Raw genomic sequence first — 11,495 nt, forward strand, 5'->3', positions numbered from 1 at the left:
CACCTCCAATCTAGTCATGTCCGCCAGTCCGTGTGATCTGCTGTCCCGTCAAATACAGACAGGTCGTCCGATTCGTCTCCCGTCTCGTCCTCAAATAACAGTCCGTCCGCCTCCTCGTCTGCGCGCACAGCGCAAACGCAGTCCGATTCGTCTGCTGTCTCGTCTTCGATCTCCTCCCATAACACTTCACAAACTTCTTCTGATACTTCTATATCTTCCCCTCAATAGTGTCCACTATCCGAGCATGTGAGGTACATGTGACAAGAATGCCATCAACATAACGGAGAAGAAATATCTTTTCAGTGATCAGATTGAGACATTCAAAAGCCAATGTTGACAAGACACGTCCAGAGACGAGTGGACCACTCATGTGGGGCCTATTTTAGACCATAGAGACTTTTCTTTAGTAGGCAAACATGATGAGGCTTATCTTTATCCACAAATCCTTGCGGTTGCTCCACAAATATAGTTTCTGATAGATTTCCATAAAGAAACGGATTGGAAACGTCAAGTTGATTGATGTACGTACCAACCATTAGAAGCAGTAAAATCAAATAATGTTCGTATTGTCGTAACTTTTACTACAGGACTAGACGTCTCTTTGTAATCAATATCGGACTGCTGAGTGAACCCTCGAGCTACTAGGCGAGCCTTGTAGTGCTCAATGCATCCATCTACTTTGTGCTTGGTTGGCACAACCATCTAGACATAATGATATTACGGTCAGATGGTCGAGGAACAAGCTTCCATGTTGCATTGTCAATAAGAGCTTTGACTTCTTTTGATATTGCACTGCGCCATTCAGAAACTTTATTTGCTTTGCTGAAGCAAGCAAAGCGGGGTCCATACTACAATAAGGATAAGATACAATTAGTGTCACGATTCTGCTAATTGCATTAGATGAGTCCGCTATTGTGGAACTCCAGAATGCTTCAAAATCAATATTGTGACAACATCAGACGTGTGCGAGAATGAGATGGAGCATGTGGTTGGTGCGATAGTCATTGTCGAAGGACCAGCAGATGCACAATCAACTAGTAGAGACGCATATGTTGTACATCGTAAATTTATAGCCATTCTAACTGGAGGTTCCACGATTGCTGGAGCCCGAGAGGTCATAGCAGAGTCAGAGCTTTGGTGTAGAGATGAAGGTGACAGTGGGCTGAGCTATAGAGGTGAGGCAATGGGTGTTAGTCGATAAAGATAGATATGTTCGAGGAGCTATTGATAGTGCGAGGGCTGATTCTGTAGAATTATGCACGGCGGTGAGCAGTGGGTTTGTATGTTGAGTGGCAGTCTTGGGTGGATTTTGTTTGGGAGTGGCAGTAGGGGTAAAATGAGAAGGAGAAGAAAACGAGATGCTACCAGAATTAGGGATATTACCTGGCATTGATCTGAGTAAAAATAGAAGTTGATGAGATGTGCTTCTAGATGGATGAAGAAAAAAATATTTTTTCGATACTCAACAAATTTACGAATATAAATGCAACTAATGCTATAATCTAAACAAATATCCCTAGAGTGATTCCTGGGAATTTTCTTCTTCTTCTTCTTTGCAAATTTTGCATATTCCAAAAACAAAAACAGAAAAGAAAATGTGTATGCTTCCGCCTCAATCTCCCATCGGAGAAGCTTATAACACTACCAAAACTAATTGCTCTATCGTCCATGACCATTCTCAAATCTCCGATCAAACTCCCCGTGAATTACCTGAACCCGACGTTCATATGGTCACCTCCCACGGTATTCGCATTCCGGCTCACACTAACATCCTGGTACTGAATTTAATTTCTCAATAATTGATTAACATTCCATTTTCATTGTCTCATGACTCATTATATTCCGATTTTGATTTTATTTAGGCAACAATATCATCGGTGCTGGAGAATATAATCGACAGGCCACTCAAACACCGCAACTCTCAGAGGACCATTCCCATCCATCCTCGACGTTCCAAGCGACGCCATTTCCGTCTTCCTCAGATTCATCTACTCCTCAAGGTTAACTATCTTGCTGTTAGATTTAGAAATATTCAAAGAGATTAATTTTAGTCTGATACGTAAACTAAATACGATTTTAGGGGGAAGAAGAAGAAGAACTGTACCAGTAGAAGAAGAAGAAGAAATTCAGACCATTTTACCCTTTGGCACGTCATCAAATTTAACGCTGTTATGTCATTTTTCGTACGTAACAGCGTATAACACGGTATTTTTTTTTTTGTAAAAACAAACCACATGTGCTTTTTTTTTTAAATCTATGAAATCACATGTTTTTTTTTTTTTGGAATTTACCCTTCTTTTTATTGTATGGACAAAGATAGTAAATACCACAACCAAAAAGAGTTGAATAATTTAGTGTCTTGTATAGAGTTTATATAGGGTGATATATTTGCAAGTGTTTTAGTAAGGAGTAAGTTAATGGGTTTTATGTTGTAAGTAATTGGATAATTCCAAAATTTAAAGTGTAAAAAGGCATTAGCAAGAAGAGAAGGGGATGTGTCTTATTAAATGTTTGATTTTTCGTTCAGCTATGCTATTTTGAGCATGAGTATGAGAGCATGCTAATTTGTTCATGATTTTCTAATAATAACACTTTATGTTATGATTATAAACTATTTCTTCCGTCTCTTTAATTATAGAATAAAAGATAAAAGGAAAAAGTACAAAAATAAATCTAGTGGTTTGACTGATTTGCAAAGACATTTTTTATGGTTTAAAAGTTTGCAACATGATCCGTGCTTTGTGGATTTTGTAGTTAAAAGATACATGAGCCAATTTTTCACCCAACAGGTTTAGTTAATTTGCAAAGGTAAACTTTAAATTTTGGATAATTTATAAAGTTAGTCTTTTTAATTGATCCAAACCGCTTCTTTTTAGGGTAAATAGACACGACAATAATATTTGAAAGAATGATTGATCCTTTGCAAACTTTTAAACTACATGGATTTTTTTTTTTGCAAATCGATTTAACCGCAAAGTTTATTTTTATACTTTTCCCAAAATAAAATTCCTTTATATAATCAACTAATATATTGAATGAATTAAATAATCTCAAATCAACTATTCAATTATTCAACAAAAGTTTATAAGATCATTGTCTTTAGGATACAACTAACTGCAACAATAATAATTACAATAAAATGGAAAAATATCTTTAATGTTTATAACCATGAGCGATTTTATTCATAACATCTAAATAAAATCGTGCAATTTTATCCCTAATGTTGGTAGCCAATATCAATTTTACCCCTAACATTATCAATTTGGGCCAATTTGAGAAATAATTCATCAAACTGTCTTCTCGGTCATGAATCTTGTCATCTATAATTCGTATGTGAGTCATTTTATCACTTATTAGTAACATATCATAAACATATGATTAGACGTGAAAGCAATTTAAAATAAAAATTAAAAAAATATACTGTCTAGTGTACAAGTTGGACAAAAAAAATTTAAAATATTTCACCGAATTTATAAATATCAATCTCCAATGCTATTATTAAATCATAAAAAATGTGAAATCTTTTTTTAAAACAAACTGATATGCAATTGGTGTAGAATAAGGAACAAAATATCTGTGTTTTATAATAAGGTTTGAAATTGACTCAACTTGATAATATTAGGGTAAAATTATTCTTGACTGCCAACATTAGGGGCAAAATCACCTTATCTAAATTATTAGCTAACATGATGAACTTAACATGCCCTTAAATTTGGGAAAATTACAAAATTTGGTCAAATGGGAGATCCATTTACATATTTAACCCATTTACTCAACATACTACATATTTAGACTGTTTTTTTGTGACTTTTCCATAATTCCCTTAACCTCTCATCTTCCCCTTTCCCCTTTCTCTTTCTTAAACAAACGGTTTCTCTCCCCAGACCTTTGATCTTCATTTCTTCCTTTATATTTCGCGAAATCTGCAATATTTCTCTTCATCAACATGTCTTTCTCTTCTTTCTCTCTTCATCTCTTGATTCTTCATCTTCATATTGCTAGAAAACGACGCCATGGTTCTTCATCTTCATGTTTCTGTTTGTCTCTTAGTTTCTTTCTTCTTGTGCGGTTCAAAGCAACCGTTATTCTACGTTATTTTCATCGTTTTCCCAGTTTATCATATGACTATTGTCGATTTTAATGGTGAAAGACGCGAAAAATGTAAGTATATATTGTTTTCTCTATGTTTTTTTTTTCCGGAAATTCACTTATCGTATTTCGTTTTCGTGAAGTTTGCGAGGAGAAATGTGTCGATTTTACTTCGCGAAACGATGATTACGCGAAGTCTGCGAGGGAAAAGTTCATGATTTTTCCTCGCAGATTTCGTGTAATCATCGTTTCACGAAGTCAAAGCGTCACATTCGTCCTCGCAGACATTGCGAAAATCATCGTTTCGCTAAGTAAAATCATCATCTTTCTTGCACATTTATATTGGCATACTTCGCGTATTCCGTTTTCGCGAAGCCAAATGTTCATTTTTTCTGCCTAACACGATTAATTTTTCCTAAAGGTGGTTGAATACATAACATACCGCAAGAATGCGGTGTACTTGGGTGTTGAAGGGATGACTTTCCTTTTGATACATGAAGAAATTCTCATCCAGATTCGTCACGTTCACTTTAAAATGATTAGATAGGAGCTTATCGTGGCAATTTTAGTGTGCACCATGTGAAACATCCATCCCAAAAGGTCTGGACTTCCATTTCTCATCCCAAAAGGTCTAGACTTCCAGAGAGAAATTTCCATCCAGATTCGTCACATTCACTTTGAAATGATTAGTTAGGAGTTTATTGTGGCAATCTTGTTGTAAATTTTGATAATATTATGATTTTAATGTTGTTATTGTGGCAATCTTGTTGTAAATTTTGATAATGTTATGATTTTAATGTTAGAATCCTTTGTTGTTTGACATTTTTTTGATATATACTACTTCGCGAATTTTGTTAAAAACACGTCCAGACTTTGCATATTGAGAAATATGCGAATTAAAATCATCAACTAAACCAAACATTATATTCGCAGACTTCGCATATCGCAAAATCTGCGAAGTCAGACGGGAGGGAGATAGATGCATCGTAAAATTACAAACATATTGAGGATGGTTTGGAAAAATCACACAAATATAATCTATATATGTAACAGGTTAAGTAAGTGGATTAAAAATGTAAACGAGTCTCCGATTTAACCAAATTTTGTAATTTTCCCCTTAAATTTCGATTTTAACTGCCTAATACTTAATTCTTTTGATCCTTAATCTTAATTAAATGAAAGAAATGGATAGAATCGGCCTACGTGGCCAATTATGAACCAATAAGGGAAATCACGTGGGCCATACTGCGATTACATGCCTACGTGGCACAACCAAAACTCATCGTCCTACTGAACTTTTAAGACCAGTACTTCATACTAATATCTCCTTTAACTTCACTAATTCTTCTCACTCCGCAGCAGCAGCAGCTCCAATGGCTGCGACGTCGTTTTCGTGTTCTTCTTCTACTTCTTCATCTTTAGCTCTGTTATTCTCGTTGAACGGCACCGAATTACGCAACCCCCAAACCCTGAATTTCCGATCGAAACCCTTCAGTTCGCCGATTCTGTCCCTTTCACTGTCACCTGAATCTAGACGCGACAGATCTTCGCGAATCGTGTGTTCTGTTTCGGTATCGGCTCCGGTAGTCGGAACGGAGACGCCGGAAGAACTCGTTGATGCAATTCTGTCGAAGGTACGAGTTTCCATTGGATTTTATTTGATGATAAGTTTAGTATTTTGGTGGGATTAATAGTTAATACATGTTATAGTGATACAATTTTACTAAATCGAACTCGTTGTTATCATTAAATTTCTGTAAAGTTTTTCAAAATTAACGAAATTAAGCTAAATTTTGGATTAAATGCATAATTGGTCACTAAACTTCTAAAATGGCGACTCAACTCCAATTTATTTCAATAAAATCACTCAATTTTAATTTTGATCTCAATTAGGTCACTCTGCCTATTTCTGCAATTAAAAATTATCAAAATAATGACATGGTTAATAAGTGAACATGAATCAACTCAGAAATTTGACCAAAACGAAACGTGATAGCCACGTATCGGTTGTTCTAATGAAAAAACCTAATTTTCTTTCATAAAACTAACCGACACGTGATAGCTAGGTGGTGCATACGTGGATGTCAGGTGTGTTTCGATCAGAGGTATAAGTTGACTCATGTTGACGTATCACCTATGTCATCATTTTGATGCTTTTTAATGACTGAAATCATCAGAGTGACCTAATTGAGATAAAATTCAAAGTTGAGTGATTTTATTGAGACAAATTGAAATTGAGTGATCATTTTAAAACAACCATATAAATTCAGTGACCAACAGTGCATTTAACTCGCTAAATTTTGAACTACAACATTCAGATTGAGTGTTTTGAATACATTTATCCTATATTAATAGAGTTGTAATTTTATAACTAAGTTAAAATTCAAATGAGTTAATTAAATATTCTTAATATATTAGAGCATCTTCAACGTTAACTAGCTATTTGACTCTCTAAATTAATATAAAATATTAGTTTAGCTAAATTTAACTAGTTATGTTTTGCTCCAACCATGCTAGCTATTTAACGAGAAATTTTATAATCCGCCGGGCTTACCACCTCAATGATATGACGTGGTATGCCTTCTCCACTAAACAGAAGCCATCTGTAATAAAAATATATATTTTTTATAAGAGTAATAAAATAATTTAAAACCTAACTTGATATTATCCCATCTCCTTGGTTTCACCGTTTCCCTTCTGCCGCCTACCCTTTCCAACTATCCTTCCCTTTTCCCGCCGCCGACTGCCTTTCTCCTCGTCAACTGCGACCATTGGCTGGTTTCAGTTGAAGATCTAACAAATTAGTCTAGATCGCCGGAGTTTCACAAATGGAGTATTTGTCTTTTGTGAGGACAACATTTCATGAGTACCATGATTTCTCAGATGAATACAGCAAATTTCATGAACACTGATTGTGTTTTCCTGATTCAATGGTTGTGTTTTTCTGATCAGTTTCATTGCAAAATAAACTACTTAATTGTGATAATAGTTAATGTTACCTATTTGTAGGTGATTTGTGATTTGAGTTGAAAATTTATTTTCTGAAGATAAACATGGATTTCAAATATAATTTACCAGAGACAAGCATGAGTTTTCGAATCTGATTAATGATAGAAAAATATGTGTTTTGAATCTGAAATAGAAAGTAGCAGATGAAGCAATAACTAAGAGAATTAACGGAACTATAAAAAAAGCAAGAATTAACAGAGATGATGGCGGCGTCGACGGAGATAGTGGTGGTCGACGGCCGGAGAAAATGGCAAGACATGTTTAGGCGGAGGAAAAGGCAAGAGAAAGGAGAGCTGGAGAGGAGAGGGGTATAAGTGGAAACTAGTGAAAAGAAGGGAGATGAACAGATAATATTAAGATGGTTCTTATTTATTTATTGGTGAAAATGGTTAGTTATTTATTTTAGAGAGCCATGTCACCTTGTTGGAGTGGTCACTATCTAAATGGCTAGTTAAATTTGACAATTTAGAGAGCCATGTCACCCTATCGGAGATGCTCTTATTATTCTGAACTCTTAATTCCACAAATTAATGAGGTTACCAGGATTCGAACCCTTGACCGCTTGGTTCAAGAGGCTCTAATACATCGTAGAACTGATGGAACTGAAAGCTCGAGCTGATAGTTAATGTCCAACCATAGACCTTATATTAATATCTGACAAACTATCTATGGTAGGGATGATTCGTAGAAATTTTGGAAAAATTGAAATGTCTACGCTTTAATAAGCAAGCTCTAGGGAACTAATAAGTCATTTCAAAAAGTTAATGAGTAACTTTAAGCAAGTTTAGAGAGTTAATAGCTGTTTTTCAAAATACTAAGGGCAGATGACTTTTTTTAGATAACTACATGGACTAAAAATGTATTAAACTTATTTTAGTAATTAGATTAGTTAGTTTTTTTTTTTTTTTTGATATACCATCAAAATAGCTTTAAAGTTTTGCAAAAGGGTTAATTTAACCCAATTGTACAAAATGATACTATTTTAGCCTGATATATAGTACCAATTTAGTTTTGTCAAATGAAACTGGAGTCATAAATGTTGAGCGTCAAGTTGTCATATATGGTTAAATTGGTACAATTTCATAAACTTACATCAAGTTCCGTTATACATGGCTAAATTTATATAATTTCATAAATTTTAAAAGTAAAATGGTGTTATTTTGTAGCCTGGGTTAACTTGACACTCGAAGTTTAGTACCTAATCTTTGAGATCATTTTGGTATCTTATTCCGGATTTTTTTATTCAGGTTTCGTTGTCAGATGGGGGAGTTAAGCTGAGCAGTGAAGAGCATGAACAAGTATCTGAAGTTGCTCAGCAGTTGCAGAGATTTTGTGTTGCTGAACCTGTGAAATGTCCTCTGATTTTTGGAGGTAAATTGGAAATTATTGAAAGATTATGATTAGGATTAGAGGTGCTAATTTGGATTATGGTATCATAATTTTATTATGTTATTCATATCTACTAATTTAGATTGGCTAAACACATAATTTAAGCCTTTGAGTTTTTATGGTTTTAAGGATTGATTGTTTATTTTTTCAAATTAGGCATTTGAACTGTAATTTTCATATATGTCGTTGAGCCCCTGACGAACAGTTCCGTTATCTAAGCCGTTAGTGAATGACTATATGTATGAAAATTAAAAATTAAAGTGTGTTAGGTAAAAATACAGAGACTAATAAATTATTAAAATATGAGTATTAAATAGTGTGTTAGGTAAAAATATAGAGACTAATAAATTATTTAACTTATATAATATGAAAAGGGATACAAAAATAAAGCGTGTGATTTGGTTGATTTAGAATGACAATCCTCGTGATTTAAATTTTTTGCAAACATTGCAAACAGGGGCCTATTCTTTGTGAAATTTATAGCTAAAAGATTTGTGGTTCAATTTTTCGATCAAACAATACATTTGTTTTACTTAATTTGCAAATTCAGATCTTTTATTTTGGATAATTTGCAGAGTCAGTCTTTTTTTATTGCTCCAAATTGTTTATTTTGAGCCAAATAGTTAGGACAACAATTTTTGACGAGATGACTAAGTTTGTGAACTGCACAAAACACAGACAACTATTTGCAAACTTTTAAACCACCGAAGTTGTCTTTGTTAACCGTAACAAATACAGAATTGCTATGCTGAGGGGCCAATTTTACATTTAATTATATAATTTTTTTCCCACACTATTTTGCACCTACAATCCCAATCTTCCGACAACAAGGAAGGCCTGATTCACCCCGGTGGCCGAGAGGTCTGGGGCTCCTCCAGCACCCCTTGTTTCCATCTCTATTTGCAAATTGTTCAAACTGGTTTATTTTTGTACTTTTCTCTAATATGAAAGCATAAAAAATGATACTCGTGTCAAACAGATCGTGTTAATTAGTTGAAGTATCTTTATAAATCGTGTTATTGCAGAGTGGGACGTGGTGTACTGTTCGAGACCAACGTCGCCGGGGGGAGGGTATAGAAGTGCATTTGGTCGTCTATTCTTTAAAACCAAAGAAATGATACAAGACGTTGAAGCTCCTGATATTATAAGGAACAAGGTTGCTTTTTCTCTTTTTGGCTTCCTTGATGGAGAGGTCTCTTTGAAAGGTACGTTAATTTATCAACGGTCACTGAAGTTTGAAGTCGGTTAATTAAAAAGTTCGGTGAACTTCATTTTGTTTTCATAACGTCGTTTCAACCAATTCAGATAGAAAAAATCATTTGAACAATGACGTGAAAACTACGTTAGAAAAAACTTACTTTTAAAATCAAATTAACAGTCAGATGGCAACCACGTGCCAAAAAAATAAAAAATAATTGATAAGAAGCTTGTGAGGTCTCACTAATATAACGGGTTAATTGCAAATAGATACCCCGTGGTTTCATGGATTTGCATATCGGTATCTGTGGTATTTTTTTATTACAAATACAACTATGTAGTATGCAAAATTTTCATTTTTTTTATTGATTTTTCCAAATTTGGCTGATAAAGACCTTACAAAATGAAAATTTCTAAGAGTTAAATGCTATTTTAAGCGACTTTAATTCTCCAACTTTTTAGGTTTGAGGTCGTTTAGGTGTTGATTTTTTATGAGAGAGAAATTTAATATTTAGAGACAGTCTAAAAATGATAATCTGAAAAATAAAAAAAATATGATTTCATAGTAATATGATACTAAACAACTTGTTAATTTTTGAAATTTTAATTTTTAGATCGTTATCGGCTAAATTTAGCAAGGTCAATAGAAAATAATTTTTTTGGAAACTATAGAGTTACATTTGTAACAAAAAATACCACAAGTACCCGTTTGCAAATGCGTGAAACCACATGATATATATTTATAATTAACTCTAATATAAATTGACACTTAAGATGCTTTGCACGTGCTGTTTTTTGGGTTGTGTCATGACATGTAAATAGAGGTGTCAAAATAGTCGTCTTGTAGCTGTGTTATTTGCGTCTATTATGTCACGTGATGATATATGATATCAATAAGGGTTAATTACAAGTAGATGCCCTGCGTTTACAAGGATTTACATATGGGTTCTTATGATATTTTTCATTACAAACGCAACTCTGTGGTTGTATTTTTTTTCACTTTGCCAAATTTGGTCAATAACGACAAAATTTTCAAAAATTAAAGTTGTTTAGTATCATATTTACTATAAAATTATATTTTTAATTTTTCAAAATCATCAGAGTTTTCTCTCTCTAAACTTTCTCTCCCATCATAAACAACACCTAAATGACCTGAAACGTAAAAAGTTGAAGAATTAAAATTTCTTAAAATATCATTTTACGATTGAAAAGTCTCATTTTGAGATCGTTATTGGCCAAATTCTAACAAAGTGAACCTAAATGTAAATTTTTCCAAACCAAAAGGCTGTATTTGCAAAAAAAAAATATCATAAGTACCTATCTGTAAATTGGCGAAACCACGGGACATTTATATGTAATTAACCCTATAAATAACACAAAAATGATAATTGTGTTAATTAGATTATTTTTATAAATCCTATTATCTTATCAGAAATTCACAGTGGTAATTGATTTATATTCAGGGAAGTTGATTGCTTTGGATGAAAGTTGGATTCAAGTGATATTTGAAGCACCCCAACTGAAAGTAGGAGCTCTGGATTTTCAATATGGTGGTCAAAGTGAGGTTAAGTTGCAAATAACTTACATTGATGAGAATATAAGATTAGGAAAGGGTTCTAGAGGTTCTTTATTTGTTTTCCAAAGACGAAAATAAATAAAAATATTAACCTCTTTTGTAATTTTCATACATTTTGTTTTCAAAACTTAATGATGTGTTCAAGTAAATGACTATAATACCCTTACATTCCCGTGTAATTTAAAGTAGTTCGAGTAAGCACAAAAGTAGAGAATCAGTAAGTGTACTTTTGATC

At 33.6% G+C, this 11,495-nt stretch overlaps 1 protein-coding gene across 1 annotated transcript; it reads left to right on the plus strand.

The window, feature by feature from the left end:
* Positions 1-5,414: 5,414 nt before the first annotated feature.
* LOC136202544 (probable plastid-lipid-associated protein 8, chloroplastic) lies at positions 5,415-11,426 on the plus strand. Its single transcript, XM_065993235.1, has 4 exons — positions 5,415-5,723; positions 8,346-8,469; positions 9,513-9,692; positions 11,148-11,426. Exons 1-4 carry the CDS (start codon positions 5,463-5,465, stop codon positions 11,336-11,338), a joined length of 756 nt encoding a protein of 251 aa, XP_065849307.1. The 5' UTR covers positions 5,415-5,462; the 3' UTR covers positions 11,339-11,426.
* The last annotated feature ends 69 nt before the right edge of the window (positions 11,427-11,495 follow it).

This window comes from Euphorbia lathyris, chromosome 8 (assembly GCF_963576675.1).
Source record: "Euphorbia lathyris chromosome 8, ddEupLath1.1, whole genome shotgun sequence".
In the NCBI taxonomy this organism is placed as follows: domain Eukaryota; kingdom Viridiplantae; phylum Streptophyta; class Magnoliopsida; order Malpighiales; family Euphorbiaceae; genus Euphorbia; species Euphorbia lathyris.